At 40.9% G+C, this 18,112-nt stretch overlaps 1 protein-coding gene across 1 annotated transcript in view; it reads left to right on the top strand.

The window, feature by feature from the left end:
* Positions 1-18,112, top strand: part of astn1 (astrotactin 1) — a 163,258-nt gene that overhangs the window by 78,049 nt on the left and 67,097 nt on the right. The window contains exons 11-13 of the mRNA XM_030773550.1: positions 415-565; positions 8,774-8,940; positions 12,665-12,859. Of these exons, the coding sequence (XP_030629410.1) occupies positions 415-565; positions 8,774-8,940; positions 12,665-12,859 (513 nt within the window). The remainder of the gene's footprint in view (positions 1-414; positions 566-8,773; positions 8,941-12,664; positions 12,860-18,112) is intronic.

Below are 18,112 nucleotides of genomic sequence, written 5' to 3'. Positions count from 1 at the left end.
ACAAGTGTCGTCAGTGCTATCGTTTGCATTTTTCAGTCAAATCAGGGTTACAGTCAGATTGACCTGTTACATGGAAAATGACAAATGAAATCACTTGAGCCGTATCAAATGTTTGACAGCTTGCCAGTTGAGTGTTCTCACTCCGGTGACAAATTTGGCTCGGAATTGCATTTTATACAACAAATGATGCCTAAATCACAACTGAAAATGTGAAACTCCTCGTTTTTTTTTTTTTTCGTTTTTTTCTTTTTCTTTTCCTTTTTTTTTTTTTTTTTTTTTTTTTTTTTGATATGACAGTGTCAAATGACAGAATAAAAAAAAATCTGAATCGAATCCCATTTAGCTGCAGCGTAAACATAACTTTATTTTTGTCCAGGATATGTGATGTTAGTTTTTTTTTTCTTCGTCTCTCAGGGAAGAGCTGATGATATCATCATCATTTGATAGCTTGGAGGTTCTGTTGGACTCATTCGGCCCTGTGAGGGACTGCTCAAAGGACAACGGCGGATGTAGCCGAAACTTCAGATGCATCTCAGATCGCAAGCTGGACTCCAGCGGCTGTGTGGTAAGTTATATTTACTAAAAAAATAGTCTTTTCTTCAAATAGTCTTTTCTTCAGACTATTCTTTCTCACTCTTTCGCTCAGTGGACTTCTTTTGTCATTTCACTGGTCTCCCTTTCTTTCGTTTCCCCTTTTTATGACCTTGCTTCCCTGAAAAGAATTTGAAAAGCTGCAGCACGTCTTTTTGGACCAAAACAAAACAAAACAAACAAACAAACAAACAAAAATCAGGTTGACATTTCCTGATTTTAGGAAATGAGACATACATCGTAAATTGTCAAGTTGTGAAAAGAGAAATCAATCCGTCGGTTCTCCTCGGAGAGCTCCTGCTTCTGTTGCTTTCAGGATGTGCTGCGTTTCCCGCGTGGACGGAGCAGGGTTTTGTTATGTCTCATTCTTTGTTGAAAGAAGAATGGTTTGTATTTGTTTCTTTCCGTACCTTTTATTTTTTTCTCTCTCTCTTTCTCTATCCTTTTTCCCCCCTCTTTCTCACTTGAGCCTGTTTAGCAGCCATGAAATGAGCCAAGAGGTTCTCATTTCACTGGCCATCTGGCAGAGGTAGAGGCTTAAAACATTTGATTTCTCACATTGGCATGCACTGTGATTAGTGGATTCGTCTTCTCTGTCTCTCTCTCTCTCTCTTTCTCTTCGACGTGAGGATTGTTTTAGCTGGAATATATGGAAAAAAACCCTTGCTTGTCATCCATCTTTCTGACAGTTTCACTACATTTCTGTGTCTCTAGCTTGTGCCTTTGGACATGCTTATATCAGATACGCTTCAGAGGAGATATATGTGTCTAACATAAATCAACCTCTACTTATCGTACGATTGCTGTCCTTATCTTACCTCTTGTTATTCAATTACAGCAGAACCTCCCCCCCCCCCCCCCCTCCCTTATTTGAATTCAAAGAATTTGAATATTTTCTGATATCCATCAAGATTTCAATTTCAGTTAAGCTGACATTTTCCTTCTTGAACTCAGAAGGCAAAAACAGGTAGGGATGTTGGTGGTAATAAGATTTAAGAATGACTCAGAGGGTGTGTGCATATATATATATATATATATATATATATATATATATCTGAAAGTACATGTGTCGGCGGGTCAGGATGTGCTTGGATCTGCTCTCTGACTTATTTAAAAAGAAAGACTGCATAGACCCATAAACTGTATAGATAAAATTTTTTTTTTTTTTTTTTTCATTTCAGTGGCAGAAAGTCATTAATTCCCATTCAAGTTCCCTAAGTCTAAAATGAATACGCCAGAACCGACTGTGGAGTGAACAAAAAGCTGAGCCGAGTTAATCAACTTGCGAGTACAAACAGTTTATCACGATCAGGATCGAAGTCTTAATGCTTAAGAACACATAAGGAGTTTTTTTTTTTAATTATTATTGTTATTTATTTTATTTTTTTTCAGAGTCAGATCAGTAGCGTGTGGTATTCTCATACTATTACAGCACATTTCCAAAACAGCAGGAAAGGAAGTGCAGATGTAATTCACAATGATTAGAACTTGTTTGGACTTAGATATGTCTGGCTTTTGCATTCTGCTGCTTATTGCTGTAAATAGTAGTGTAGTTATTGTAATCATAATCATCCTGTGAGGCTGCCGCAGCGTCTGCATTTCAATTAGGAATGGAATAAAACAAACGAACAAATACAAAAAACAAACGCAGATATTGGACTTAATGCATGTATCTTAAAGCACTTATTTATTTGAAGCTTAAGGGGTTGGGTAGGGGTTAGTTATCAGCGCCTCATTTGAAATCATCCCCATATTCTGAATTAATGAAATGAAGTTTGCGAGACAGTCAGAGGGCATGATACGCTTTACCATGAAGAAATCACCTAGTTTGTTCCTCCAGTTGCTGTAAATCCCACTAGCTCACAGCTTTACATGCAGTTTTATGGGCAGGCTGCCTAATTTTAGAAAAGAACTCACAGCTCCAGTTAGTGAACGACAAGGTCGGCTGGTCAGGTGTGCGCTGAGCTCTTTTTAATGATATACTAAGTCTTTTTCAGGTCTTGCCTCTGACTTATAAGACTACAGTGCAGCATAAGCATGGCAAGCTAGCAAGCAGGCATCACCGCATGTGGTCTGCATTTTCTTAATGTGAAATCACATTATAAAACTCTCAGAGACTCTGTACAGAGTTCACTCGAGCTCGACTCAATGTCATGGCAAAGTAATGTACTGATCAGCAATGTGTGATAAAGCAGACTCGTCTACTGCGCAAACAAATGGGCCCTTTATCATTTTCACAACCAATTCGTTTTTCGAGTAGGACGTTCTCCTAATGCCTGTTAATGTGTGTTCTTGCATTTGTGTGTGTGTGTGTGCGCGTGTGTGTGTGATTCTTCGCAATGCTCATGTGGTAGATTGTTTTGATTTCTCCAAATAGGGAAAAAAAAAAAGTTTTAGGTCTCTCTGAGCATCATTGACAATGTCTTCTTTCTTATGTAACTTCAAACCATAACCCTCTGCCCTACACCTCCTACTCAGAGGAGAAAAAAAATGAGATAGAGGGGGTTTTTTTTGTGTGTGTGTGTGTTGCATCTTTTTAAAATGTGGCTGTTAAAATCACATTATTTCAGGACTGGAGATCGCCTGGCTGTGTTAAAATGAAATTAGTCCTGAATAGGATTTGTGTGTGATATCCAACATATGTAATTCAATGAATTCCAATGTTATTCCACAGTCTCAGGAGAACTCAGCTGAAGTACACAAATGACTGGGGTGTATTTGAGCCCCTCCCTTGAATGTGAATGCAAATTAAACTAATTACTTCAGCGTTATAGCTAACAGCCTTTCCCTTGGCTCTTCGCTGGCTGTTCAGCCGTAACACAAACCTTTTGGAGTCTTCAGCGACTGGAAAAACTTGTAAACCTTGACAGAGATAATCTTGTTTCAGTACGATGTGGTTTCACAAATTTTATCAGCTCCTATCAGGATTTTTTTAAGCAGCTCATATCACGTCTACCGAGATGAGCCGTAATTGGCAAGCCTTCATCAATAGTTTTCTAGCAATTTTTCCTTCAAATCGTTGTTGACCTCATACACGGTTTTGTTCAAGGTACGTAAGAGTAAGGAAACAGATGTCTTTTTTAATGATTTAACCTTTTAGCCTTCGTTCAGATGAATGCTTAGTATCACTGGTGTTCCGTTTTTCTGTTTATTTGTTTGTTTACATCTGCAAATCATCTTAACAAGCAAAAAAATTGGACGGTGATACCTCAAGAAAATATATAGGCTTTATAAACGCTTTAACCTAACTAATGTTTAAAAATTGATTCCAGGCTATGATGTTATTTTGCTTATCAGTTCATTTGGCAAATTAAACACATATCCTTGTCGTTCTCGATAGCCAAGATGCCTCCATCTGTTGCATCCGTGCCTTGTCGTGTGTTAATTACCTTGTGACGATGCTTATATAAATGATTCCGCAGACCGTCTAATCAAAAATGCTGGCTGGCTGCTTCCCAGAGAGCCCTGCTTTCTCGCTAATCAATTAACACTTTGTCTGAGGATGGCACATCCAGTCTGCTCCTCGGCGGTAATATCTGCGCTGGCGTGAGCGGGCTGGTTCTGACCCGCTCTGTCTAGCTGATGTATGACACTCCTGGGGAGAGAGAGAGAGAGAGAGAGAGAGAGAGACAGTGCACACGTCTGGAAATAAAGTCTGATAATCGCTAAATGATGATGTGATTAATTAGTTCCCTCTTTCTTCTGCGCAGTAGGTGCTGGGTTGGGGGGGGGGGGGGGGGTGTTGTTGGTGTTGTTGGAGGCTGAGGAACATTCAGGGCTGCCTGTCCAGCTTTTCAGAAAATAAATAAATAAACAAATAAATAAATAAAATAAAGAAGGAAGGAAGGAATTGGTCCCTATCCAAATCCAAACATGGAATCCTGCAGCTTACAGCTTGGTTTTACACACTGTGTTTATGGGTACTACTGCTGGCATGTATTTACTGTGTGTACTCAGTATCACTTTATTGAGTGAAGAAAAAAAAATCCTTTGTAAGCTTAAACCATTGGTTCTTGACTCAATTCCAGGGCACCCACAAAACAGCACGTTTTTTTGCTCTATCCCAGTAATACAACACCTGTTTCAACTAAACCTACTGGTTACCAAGCCTTTGGTTTCTTGAACTGAATGTGCCGTTAGAAGGCATTCCCTAAAACGTGTTATCTAGTACACCCCACCCCCTCCCCCCCGTCCCCCAGGCCTGGAATTGGTCGTAACCACCACCTTTACTTTGTGTTCTGTTGTCAAAGTTTCCCCGAGGCACTTAAAGGGGTTTTAACGCGGGGCTCTTCATTGTGGCGACAGGTTCTGCTTGCGGTGCTGCCCGACACACCCTGTCACTACCTCCATCAATATCCCGTTTGCACTCCGATCCCAACCTGCCTGGACCTCTCTCACAGAGAGCAGCCGCTAAGCAGTTCTGAGTTCTCAGTCGATACCTGGCAGAGGTCCTGTAAGTGCACACACTCCAGAGGAGATCCAGGTTCTCAGCGTGCTGGCTACATCCCCTCGTTTTTTTTTTTTTTTCTTTTAGGATCAAAAGATGGATTTAAGCAACTCCATCCGTTGGTTATCTGCTGAGCAGTGTCGGTCCACATGCCTAGGCATGCTAATACTCCACTTTAATCCCCAAAGCGACCTATGAAATATGACTTTCCTTCTCTCACTCAGACACAGGCTGATAGACAGAAAAAGCTGAGAAACTGTGTTATGCTAAACCTCTGGGGGAAATTGAATGAAACCCACACTTAAGAGATTGATTTTTAGCAATGTTATTATTTATCACATTGATAAAATGCCCTTCCTTTGACATTTATACAATTAATGACATTTATTCTTTCTGTATCTCAGCAGAAATTTGTATCAGGTTTTCTATAATGACAAGATCTGTAGCTGTGTATCTGTTCCATACTTACTGTCATACCATGCATACAAAATGATAACAGGGGGCTTACAGAAACCAGGTTGCAAGCAGACAGACGGTGATGTGGGCACAGTCTTGTGTGCCAAGCTCAAGGTGCCAGACAAAGATACCAAGCTTGCTATCCTATTCATGTCACCTTGCCATACATGTCTGTGTCACTTCCTTCTGTCATGTTTGCGAGATACTATATAAGCTGAGCATTGAGCACGACATCTCACTTATTATCGCGTCTTAGCATAGAAACACGTTCAAAGATGTGTCTCTTTTTTGCCACATGTAACCTCATTTTATTGGTTTTCAGTGACTTTCTTCCTCCGTTTTCAAAAAATCTGCCTTTTCTGTTGAATGATAGGTTGTTGTAGTTTATCCAATACTCTAAAAAAGAGATTTTGTTTCTTTATGAAGGGTTTCTGATTTCAATCTTATAGAACCTAGAGGAAGAGCACGCTGTTTGGAAATCAGAATAAAAGTTCAAGGACAGTTCAAGTTTTTTTTTTCCTCTTTCTTTTATTTTGAATATGAAACCTTTATGGCCATTTTCATGCTATTATTGGCCCCGTTTCTTCATTTCTTCACTGCAAAGCACTTTCCGTTGTGTTTTACTTTGAGCTTAAAGCACAGAAAGGTCTTTGCCAGAATACTGTAGTTTCAGTGTTTTAAACATAAATGGTGAATAATACATTCATTTGAAGGCGTCCCTGAGACAAACCTTAGGCAAATGCATATTTAAAGCAAGAGAATGAGCACCCTAATCCCAATATTTTCAGAGTGGTTCCTTCCTTTTTCAAATTACTTGTATAACCTTGTGTTTAAATAAGTAAGATGAGTGAAAGTTTTTTTTTTTTTTCACTTTTCTCTCTTTGTTCCATTTTGGAACATGATATTACACATAATGTACGCTCCTGTAAGTCTCCTCCACGCAGTCATCTAACCTGAGGGGGGTTTCTTCCGTTCAATGAGAAACAAATCACAAATTTGTCCACAATTGGGATTGTGAGCTGTCTTCAATTGACATAGTGCATTTGGAAGATATTATATAGATATTCACTAAAGCCTTCCAACAACTACATGGGTGTTTAATCATCAGTGACCACAACCAAGCAAATCAGGGCAGAGGATCGGGCCAGCTCATCTGTCCAGGTGGCGCGGCCAATTGCGCTCGGATGGAGCCGGAGCGATCACGTGTCGCACAGCTGACGTTCCGAACCGCTATTCCCAGATGCGGCACACGTCTCTGTACTGTTAGACGGAGGCTTATCCAGGTGTCACACTCGAGAACCCAACTTCACAGCTTTCCGTGTGAAATTGCCTCAGGATTGTCCTGACTTGTCCAGTCCTGTCAAATCTGGAGTCACTGAGCAGAAGTGACAAAGTAAAAGAGTTTGGGAAAGAATGCGGAACAGGGACGATGATTTGGTTACCATCTGCTTATTTTGACCTAGATTTGTTCTTAGATTTCTTTCCTTTTAAAAAAAAAAAAGACTCTAGAAAGCTCCTTAAATATCTCATAACTTTACTGAAGAGGGTTATTGAATTCTAATGGCTAAATGAATGCATGCTACAGATTCCGAAGGAGATTTTTTTTACTGTGGATTAACCCACAATTTTTCTAAATCAGTGAGTGCCAATTTCATCGCTGATAAATTACTAATAAGTCAAAACCCAACAATTATAACTGCTGTTCATTGGATTAAGAGTCTTCGATTTCAGCATTTGACTCCTTTACATCTCTCCCAAGGGTATTCCAGTGGCTGTAAGCAAGAATGGACACCTGTCGTATGTGACTAAGGTACTCAGTGTCTTAAAAAAAGAAAAAAAAAAACTCCCGTGAACATTTTCATTCTTATCGATTGGAAAGGGGAACTGGTGATTTAATGAATCTGTGCTCCAGATAAGTTAGGAGAGTCAATGTACCATGCTCTGTACATTAGAGCTGATAAATCATCTGTCACTGCAGCTGTAGCCAAATGACAAAATCAATACGTATGTGTCCAGGGACAAGGCGAGAGCTTCACGGCTAACATCTGGCTCCCTGGATAATAACGAGGGCATGGAAAGAGGTGCAGGTCAGCAGACACGTTCAAATTACTGCACACACCTGCTTTTTACACAAACTACACAACTCAGAGGATGATAACTCATACAGCGCTCAGTGGCACTTCTGGTCCAGCTTCAGACTAACAATAAGGAGGTGTTTTCTTCGACGTTATGAAAACAAAGAGGAGGTGCATTCTTTACTCTTAAAGACTCCAGCTATTGTAAAGTATCATGTCTGAGAGTTCCTTAGCTGATTTTTTTATGGTCAATATTTATGACTCAAATGTTTTGAGGCACTAAGGTCCTACTTTTTAACTCTCGTTTACCCTAATCTATAAAATATTAATAGCAGGGCAGTTTATCTTTGGGTTTTTTTTGGTTGGTCTCCAAAAGAAGCAGCCAGCTAAACTAGCCAGGCGCTTTTCTTCCTGCTGTAACATTAGTGAAGTCTGTGCATGACTAGCATATAGCTAGTTGTCAAGAGGCAGGCAGTCGTGTTGCCAGAACAATTTCCTTTTTTTATTTTTTTTATTTATTTTTTTTTTTGAAGACTCTCCACCCCTGTATAGGTAGGCGTGCTGCTGGAATCTTGGAGCAGTGGCCACTGGAGAGGAACTGTGAAGCATATAACTTAATGCCTGAAGTCATATAGAGAATTTCTTCATATTCTCCAAGCAGGGGTGCCTTGTAAGAATCAGCCCATCAAAGTTCCTTTTTGAAGGCAAAGCTGACAGAAAACATCATGTGAATTTGACTTCAGAGACTCAGGAAAAAAAAAAAAAAAATTGCTTTGGGGAATGCTAGGGACTGTGTCAAAACAACAGGAGCAGGAGTGGAGTTGTAAAAACTTGTGTAACCTTCCGCCGGTTTAACTCTCTCTTCACAGGTATTCTCTGTTTCCACATCCCTCTATGGCACTAACATTTCTAAAGATTTGCCTTGTTTTTCTCCAAGGATATTCAAATCTTTTCTTTGGTGTTATTGTTAGATGCGTCTTTATTTTGCCTTTTTCTTTGTGACGGATCAGATTAATATTGTACACTCAGGTACTTACATTGTTGTTTTTTTTCCCCACCATTCCCTAACGTTGTTTGCTTAGCAACAGCTGTGCAGTTGTACAATGTATACGTTTTTAGCTAAGTACAAATTGAAGCTAATACCAATTTGTCTGTGGTTACTTCTGTTTATGAAATACCCTGTAACATTTGTGGTTTCTCCTAGTGCCCTCCTGGTTTGAGCCCCATGAAGGATGGCACTGGTTGCTATGACCACCACATTGGCATCGACTGCTCCGACGGTTTTAATGGTGGATGTGAACAGCTGTGTCTGCAGCAGCTGGCACCTCTAGAGGAGGACCCCACGCTTTACAACATCCAGATGTTCTGCGGGTTAGTTAGCAAGTTCACACGTTCACACATTCACACACGCACACACACGCGTGCGAGCGCGCATGCACACTCTCACACACACACACACACACACACACACACTCGCAAATACACCTTCTGTGTGCTTCTTTTTTGTACCCCTTTTTGCTGAGTTAATGCCAAATCAGTTTCATGTCACTGTGGGAAATCACCATACAAGTGACTACCATATCAGTCTTTCTTGAGTTGACACACGCAGTAATGCAATGATACCCCTGTCGAGCCTATTTCTTTGCAATTGAAGGTCTAACTGGTTTTAGTTATGTGGGTGCTTTGACACTGAAATGTACACTGTGGTGGTTTTAACATCCACTTTTTTAGAGTGATTCAGTCATACTCACTTTTCAGAGACTATACAGATGAATAAAGTGTCACTGGCTCCACAAAGCAGCAGAAAAGAAGGCATTGTATCATCTGACTATTTGCTTTTCTCTGCTGAGATAAAAAAAAAAAATCTAAAACATATCAGAGTTGAAATTTTTCTGATTTTGAAGGAACAGTGCATTTTTGGTGTGGCTTGTGTGATTCTAGACTGATATTGATTATTTTAATTACCAAACGGGTGCAGCTTAACTTAAAGTGTCAACTCGTCCATCTCTCTCTCTGCACTGCTTTCTTCAGGGGGTCATTTGGGGCCCCAGAAAAATAAAAGAGCGAGAGAGAGAGAGAGAGAGAGAGAGAGAGAGAGAGAAAGAAATGAACTGAGACATGCTTTTAAAGATATTTAGCGTGTAGGTGGTCCTTGGCTTTGAGGAACAAGCTTGTCGAGCTCAGAGGGCTTCATTTCTCAATTTTGCAATTTGACACAATTATGCAACAGACTGCTCTCCTTATTGTTAAAAAGGCAGCCATTGTTTTGTTAGACATCACATCATTTTGAATCATTTTGTCCTCCTTGACATAAGCCTTTGGCTCTTGAATAACAAAGAGGCTACTGATTAATGCAGGTTTGCTTAAGGTTTGCAATGTTCATCTAATCAAATTGGATCCACTGCATGGATGATTGGCCCAGAGCTTCCTCGGCTCATGGTTAGCGGCTAGCTCTTTGTGTAGCACAATCTCAGAAACAGGATAGGACTAACAAAGATAAAGTAATCTGTATCTTCATTTTCAAAAGGTCCATTTTCAATGTTATGTTGTATGGATTGCAGCACTTATATATATATATATGTGTGTGTGTGTGTGTGTGTGTGTGTGTGTGTGTGTGTATGTATGCAGATCTACATGCAACTACAAAAGTCGAATGTGATAAAAAAAAAGGATATTCATACAATATTTCTGAGAGACATTCATCATTTATAACATTATTATATTTAGTTTATCTACTTCTGAGGCAGTATCGAAATCAATATTTTTTATAAATCATTTGTCAGGATGGATGTGACTACAGAAGTGCATCATCACCAGATTTTTAAATATCTGTTTTTAGTATAACTCACAGTCTCTCATGCAAACCCTCGTCTTAATCAATATTCAGCGGATGTAAAATAAGAAAACTGCTTTTAACTAGATACTGCTTTGTGTTTCTCAAACTGAGCTGATTAAAGAGGCGATGAGGCAGTGATCACCTTCCATCCTAAGTTTAATAGGAATGTGTTTTTCATGCATATTGGTTGCATTGGTTTATCAGTGTAAGGAAAAATCCGCTTCTGATTGTTTTGGGGGGTTTTTTCTTCTTTTTTTGGAAAGCTTAGACAGATTAAGTATCTGATATGGTTGAAGCTGGTTTCGGGTTGGGCATCTTCGTATAGACTAATATCTGTGATGGACTGTTTCATAGTGATGTGTATGCAGCAAAACCAAATTCAGATGAAAATATCTTTATTATGCAGCTCTGCTCTTCAAACCGGCACATTTCCGTATGTATGTGATGCAATCATGCAAATTTAGCGGAGCGTCGCTTCAAGTGAGGTATTTTTCTCGTTGCTTACTGCTATATTGAGTTAGCCAGACAATAACAATACATTTTAATTGGCTGTCAGGCTAAATTTGCAAACTCATAGCATTTCTTACGTTCAACAAAACAAATGAATATTAAATTTACTGCTGCTAAGAGTAACGTGCTAATACCGGTATTACTGCCTTTAATAGGTTATGTCTGTATCCCTGGACATACAGTGAAGCTTTCCCTTTAAAAGGAGTGAATAAATTAATATGTACCACACTGAAGATGTTTAATTACACCTTTGAATGGTAGTAATAGTTAGTGAGATATCTAGAGGCAACTTGATCTTGCTCATGGCAGAGTTGTACTCATTTTGATTATGTAAACCAATCTTAGATCTTGCTCTGTCAGTATCAACAAACCTGGCCTAACTGCGACACTCCAAGAACTATGAACATTGCATAGCTCTAAAACTGCATCTAACTGCCAAAAAAGATCAAAATCCGACCAGAACGAGTCATTGTCTTTGAAAGTCAGCGTACCTGCTGAAAACAGCTATTTTTGATCCATTCTCTGTGCTACAAAGAAGAAATCCCCTTTTGCGCACAACAGTGAAGACTCTTTGACTTCAGGTGGCAAATGCTCTAAATTCTCTGCCCAGCAAGAGCTCGATAATGTGACAGAGCACTTGAAGCCACTTAAAATTCTGGTGGAATTATGGGTGCGTTACCAACAGGACGTATCTCACCTCCTGTACCTGACAGCTTCCTGTAGAACATTGCCACCAAGAAGAAAGTGAGTCTCAGTGTTTAAGCCCCGACAACCTTTTTTTTTCATCCTCTCGTTTTATTTCTCTCTCTCTCTCTCTCTCTCTCTCTCTCTCTCTCTCTCTTTGAAATACTATGCTGAGTGGAAGTGGCAGTAAGTTGTCAGAATGCCATGCTCATGAAAGGGTTTGAGTTCTCAGTGTTTGGATTAGTCTATTATTGAAAAGGCAACCTGTGGTTTTGTTCTCGTTCAGTCAGACACACAGCAGAACATTGTCAAAATCCAAAAGATTGATCAAAATTCTAAACTCATCGATTCTTTTTCTTCTTTTTTTTCTTTTTTCTTTTTTTTTTTGGAAAATAGAACTCCTACAAACAAAAAAATTTTTCTTCACTAAATCAACGAAAGTGAGCTGGTTCAAGATGTACTTAACAAAATCTATAATTTTTTTGAAGAAGAAGTTGTTTATGTTTCAGGTAGACCACCGCCCCTCCGCGGACCGGCGGAGGGGCGGGGCTAGGAAACTGCCGGGTCCCAGCCCCATTGACTGAACTCCTTGCTTTGAAAATGGTAACAATTGTAACTGCCGGTCCACAGAGCACTGCTGCTGCGCCAGTCAAATTTGGCTCGGTGCTTCTGTCACTCGCCAGGTGAAAATAGTAACATTTTATTCAAGACTCTAGGATGTTAAGCGACCCCGCCCACGAGAACTTGCTGAAAATGTTACTGTTTTCACCTGGCGAGTGACAGAAGCACCGAGCATAATTTGACTGGCGCAGCGGGGGGGGTTTTGCGGACCGGCAGTTTCTCGACGCGGATCTGCGCGTCGTAGTTTGAGAAACGCTGACATAGACCGTTTCATGTGCACCTACCAAGCACTATTGTATTATTAGCACAAAGTATTACTTCAAAAAGTTTTCTTTACAGGTAACATGTGTTTTGTTGTCATGGCAACACATAGCCACACATGACTGGCATCGTGATCTCACGTGCCATCTGGTGTCATTCCCGTGTTTCTTTGTCTCACCTCAGCTGTATCGAAGATTATAAGAGGGGACCAGATGGTCGGTCCTGCCAACCATTGTCTGAGGCATGCACTGAGGGAGTGGACTGCGGAGACATTGCTGACATCCCAGCCAATCAGACCGTGTTTGGAGACCTCTTCTACGGCTACAACAACCACACGAAAGAGATCACATCTGGCCAAATCCTTAAAGCCACCTTCAGGTAAGGAGGACGGTTGGGCTGGAGTATTACTTTATGGGGTTTTTTGGGGTTTTTTTGTTTTGTTTTCCAGGCCAGTGACAACAACCAATCAGAGTGTAGTTTTAATACATTGTGCTTGGTACTACAAATAGGATTGGATTAAGTAATTCCGTTAATCATGAGAGCGTTCGTCCTGTCATATTTAATTAAAGAAACATTTGACTGTTTATACACCACCCAATAATACAGGCAGTGTCTTACGGCCCCCCCCCCATCTTAATTCCATCAAACATAAAGACGTGTGCATAAAGAGCCAACATTAGGCTTTAATGTAGAAAGGACTTGCTTAGTGCTAATACTTTCCCCTACAAATACTTTTCAGTTGATTTGGTAATGCTTTACGAATAGATCTTTTTATCTCATCATGTCATTAGAAGACTCCCTATGAAACTCAGATAAAACTGGTCAGTGAACACTTATTGTCTTTACAAATGTTCGGCTTTTCGTGTTCTCTTTTTTATTTCAATAAATTGTCGACTGCTGCTTCACGTGGCTCTCAGAACTGTAGTACGCGGCCACCCGTCCTCTGGTCATTCAGGGCGGTCTGATGAATCAGGCGCTATGTGAAATCCTTAACCCGCATTGCAGCACATCGCAGAAAAGTACATTTAATCCCTCATGAAAATTCCTTTGATGTGCCACCTTAATTACGGCTCTACGCACACGGCAATGTCCTCTGGAGTCAGAAAGTCAAAAGGTCAGTAAATAACACAGCCCCCCCCCCACCCCCCCCCACCCCAAAATGTAGTTTTCAGACACCCGTGTGTCTTTCAGCCCTTGGCATCTCATCGACTTACCACACATCATGCCATTGGTACAAGAAGAGAAGGGCTTGGGGTGGGGAGGGGAGGGGGGCGGAGGGGGAGAGTTAACATTATGAAGCAGACCAATATCTTATGCTCTGATCACATTTGAAAGCCCTTGGAGGGGTGGCTGGTTCAGATAGATGCTTTGAGCAGCACGACCCCCCCCCCCCCCCCCCCCCGCGCTCTGTGTTTCCCTCTGTCTGCCCTCATTGCTTGCAGCACCTTTCGGGGGGGGGCTGTTGCGAAGGCAAACTCTAATTATTGGAAATTGCAAGAAATGAATTAAAAGTGACCAGAAGCAAGTTTGCTTTAACAGAGCCTAATTGGTCCAGATGAAACTCGGAATGTCCACCTGAACAAAAGGGAGGCTACAGTGGGTCTCGCTGCAGCTCTGCTGCTGAGCCCAATTTCATTAGGCTTTGATAGAATACTATACTGCTGTGACAATTCATTTAAAAACCAAAGGAAATAGTCAAAACTCTGAGACTCCAGAGAGATACAGATAGGAAATGAGATATTGTTTTTGATGTTCTGGTCTCAAGAACATAAATCTTCTAAAGGAACAATAGGGATAAACAATTACACCCACCCAGAGAGAGAGCGAGAGAGAGAGAGAGAAAGAGAGAGAGAGAGAGAGAGAGAGAGAGAGAAAGAAAGAGAGAGTTACTCTTTCGTCCCTTATATTTTACAGACTTTCTTATGCGTGAGGAACAAATCTTTTTTTTTACCGGCACACTTTTTTTTCTAATCTAATCCAATAAACATCGTAAATGGAGTAAATGCAAGTAAGCTTAATTGCATCATTGTATATTTATGAATGCAGTTTGACTTACACTTTGAATTGGTTACGAATATAACTTTTTTAATCAGCTATGGAACACTCAGACCTTTCCAAAACCAAATCACTGAGTGAGTGAGATGAATTGCTTGATAAGTATGCATGTGGTTTATTAAAAAAAAAAAAAAGAAAGAAAGAAAAAAAGAAAAGAAATAGAAAACTTGATGAGGCATGCGTATCTGTCCAAGTATTTGCAGCTGAGATGAAAGTTTCCATAAGTTATCTTAACTGACACTAAAATTACTTTAACTCTTTCCAAAATGATGCAAGAGGAAGTGAAAGAAAGAAAGCGAAATTCCCTGGAAGAGCGTTTTAGAGCCAAAGGAACTTTGGTATTCTGTTTAATACTCATTCTAGCGTATGCTCGGAGTTGTCTTGGCTCCTCATCAAAAGCCACACCCCACAGTTTTGGGGTGTCACTCGGCATCTGTTTGACTCTTCGATAGCAAACTTCTGAAAGGCAAGGAGGTCAAATCATAACAGCGACTATTCATGAATAGGATGAAACAAAACATTTGTTCTGACTACCTGTGATGCTCCACTGCTGAGCACCAATAAAAAATGCACACAGCTCTCTCCTACTAGAAAATTCTCCGAACTGCCTCACACCCTAACATAAAATCTACAGCCCTGGCTGCCACTGTTCATCTTCTGCTCTTGTAATAACACCCATTGACATGGACACGGCCACACACACACACACACACACACACACACACACACACACACACACACAAATACACACACATACGCACACACAAATACACACACACACATATATGGGTGCGCCCACACACACACACACACAGACACACAGACACACAGACCTCACACACACTGCCTCTGGACAGCTGAGGGGATAAAGTGTCAGGCTTTGTGCCATCAAGCATCCTCTCCTTTCCCCAGATGTTGAGTTTAAAGAGTCTCACAGAGCATCAGGCAGAGCACACAGAGGAACCATGCAGCCAAGGAGTCTGAGCCCCTGGAAATGTTTCTTTTTTTTCTTTTTTCTTTTTTTTTTTTTTTCCAGTGGTTGATGTTTAGAGGATACTGTAGCCATGACAGCTAGAGAAATTTTGAAATGTATTCTCGCCCCTCGTGGAAACCCTCATTAACGAGCACTCGTTCGCTGGAGAGCTGTCCTTGTCGGGAGCAAATGCTGTTTCGAGCAACTAACTTCCGTGGGCCTGTCACTGCTGATGTTAGTGAAATGGGAAACGGAAAACCACAAAAGTCTTCATCTGCCCAGAACTTACGTGAACTCTGTATAGGATGCCCAACGCCATCCAAATCTGGACAGTTCTCATCAGCACAGGATGGCCCCCTTGGCAGCCAGGACACTAGAACATGGACTAGCGCTTGTTGTATGTCATGGTTGTCTATCCACGATGTCACTTACCTAGCTACACGCACTGCTGTCCACCTGTAGTGACGTCTGCCTTGCCTACCCTGAAATATCTGAATTACTGCTAGGGTGAGTTCCCACTGCTCCGGCGGGGCTATTCTATTCTCAGCCTGCAACCATTGCTACCCAGGACCGACATGCCCCCAACTAGTTGTATCTTCCATTTCCTGTCTTTGTGGGTTTTTTTGTGCAAAGGCTCAGAAACAAACATCTGGTTTATTCAGAATACGCGCTGCAGTTTGCTAACCAGCAAGAATATCCCATTCAAAGGCCTATCCTAATGGGAGAGATAATGGAAGATGAAGTTACTGTGTGTTGGGTGTGGCTCACCAAATCCATAACTCGGGGCCTTTGATTGCCCTCCAAACAGAGGTAGCTGTTTACATTGTAGCTGTTTACTGTGTGTTTGTGTGTTAGAGCCTGATCTTTCACACTGTTGGTTTATAGAGACAGAATAAAGCCTGCCTCGCTTGCACAACATCACACACACACACACACACACACACACACAAACACACTCACGCACACACTCACTCACACACTGTTACAGGCACTGTCTCCCTATGAGGGAGGGAGAGAGACAGACAGAGAGAGAGACAGAGAGAGAGAGAGAGAGAGAGAGAAGGATGCTCTGTGTCAGAGGCTCCTGCCAGGCTCCCTAGTTTCCCAGTCTCAGTCTGTATCAGAGAGCAGAGCGTGTTCTCATCCATGCACAGTGCAGAGCTCAGCTTTCAAACTGAGCAGCTATGGGAGCTGTATAGAAAGAGGGGCTGGTTTCCCATCTCAGCAAGCATACTGGAACTTCTGTTACAGCCGATCAGATCTGTTTTCCGTTACTGTCGACGCCAAGCGGGTGGCGTATGATGGGAAAATAAACAGTATAGTATTCCAGTTAAATGGTAGCCGGCGGACGCTGAGAGCGCTTTGAGGTAGGTGTATGCGTACACACAGAAGCCTCGATGTTTTTAATTTCCAACTCGCCACCTCTTCGACCCCCCCCACACGTCGACGCTCTTTTGTTCTGAGGTAGATGGGATCTCATTTGAGTTTCTCTGTAAGTGTCCAGAGACAGGATGTCTAAGTAAAAACAGTGTTGGCAATAAATGTACCCCTCTTCCTAATTACATTTCTCTCCTCTGGGCTTCAGTCCATAGTCTAGCTCTCTCAGTCTCCTGCACAGCATGATTTGAGCTGGTTTTAATGAATATTTTACTGGCCTTTGTTCTCATTAAGGATTCACCAAATCATGATTAGGACCACCCCTCCCCAAAACCCCATAGCTCGGCATCTCCCCAAGCTGTCTAATTTGAAGCGCCACCTTCATCTGAAAACTTAATTAAAATATCAAATCATATCTATAATATACATAGATTGACTGAAGGGTATAGGTGAGGACTATACATACTTTATTATTAATGGGAGACATGGTCCAGATATCAAGAAGTGAAGGTTATTGAAACTGTCATGCAGTTCATTTTAATAATTGTATTGACAAACTTCCTCCTTTGATGTTTTTTTTTTTTTTAGTCATTGAAATATGATGTCCATATTCACAGGCTTGTATAAATGCAGGCACCACATTTGGTCGTCTAAAACAAATTCTCGAATGTTTCTCTCAGAATAGTCAAAGCCAAGTTCTTTATGAATCAATTTAATTGAGTAATTCTTCCCAACCAGATGATTTTGCAAAATATCCATTGTACCAGAAGTTTAAATGAACCAGCTACAACTTTTTTAGGTTGTTCCAAAAAAGTTATTACGCCCAGTAATAGTTTAGTATTCCGAACCTCATAATCTGCCAAAAAAATATGTGAATGATACTTTTCAATGCTCTCTGCTCTGTTCAATCAGAGGTGACAGGTGACCCCGACCCCGTCTGAATTGGTCATTTCACTCTTTTCTTACTTATACCTGGATTGTGGATATTGCAAGGAAGGACCTTCAGTGCAAGTCAAAGATATTTTGTTAAATGGGCACAGCTGTTGCAAAGTGAACACATACATAAATTAATGACAGTTTCAGACAGATCGACATGTTAGAATTGCTTTGTCATTCAAGGTGATGGACGTCATATTATATGACGGTGTCATTTTTCTTCAACAACACGAAGCAGTCGCAATGTTGTATATTCCATTCTTCAGGTACAATGTTTTTGTTTCCCCTCA

The sequence above is a fragment of the Chanos chanos genome, chromosome 5 (assembly GCF_902362185.1).
Source record: "Chanos chanos chromosome 5, fChaCha1.1, whole genome shotgun sequence".
Lineage (NCBI taxonomy): Eukaryota > Metazoa > Chordata > Actinopteri > Gonorynchiformes > Chanidae > Chanos > Chanos chanos.
This window is presented reverse-complemented; position numbering and strand designations above follow the sequence as displayed.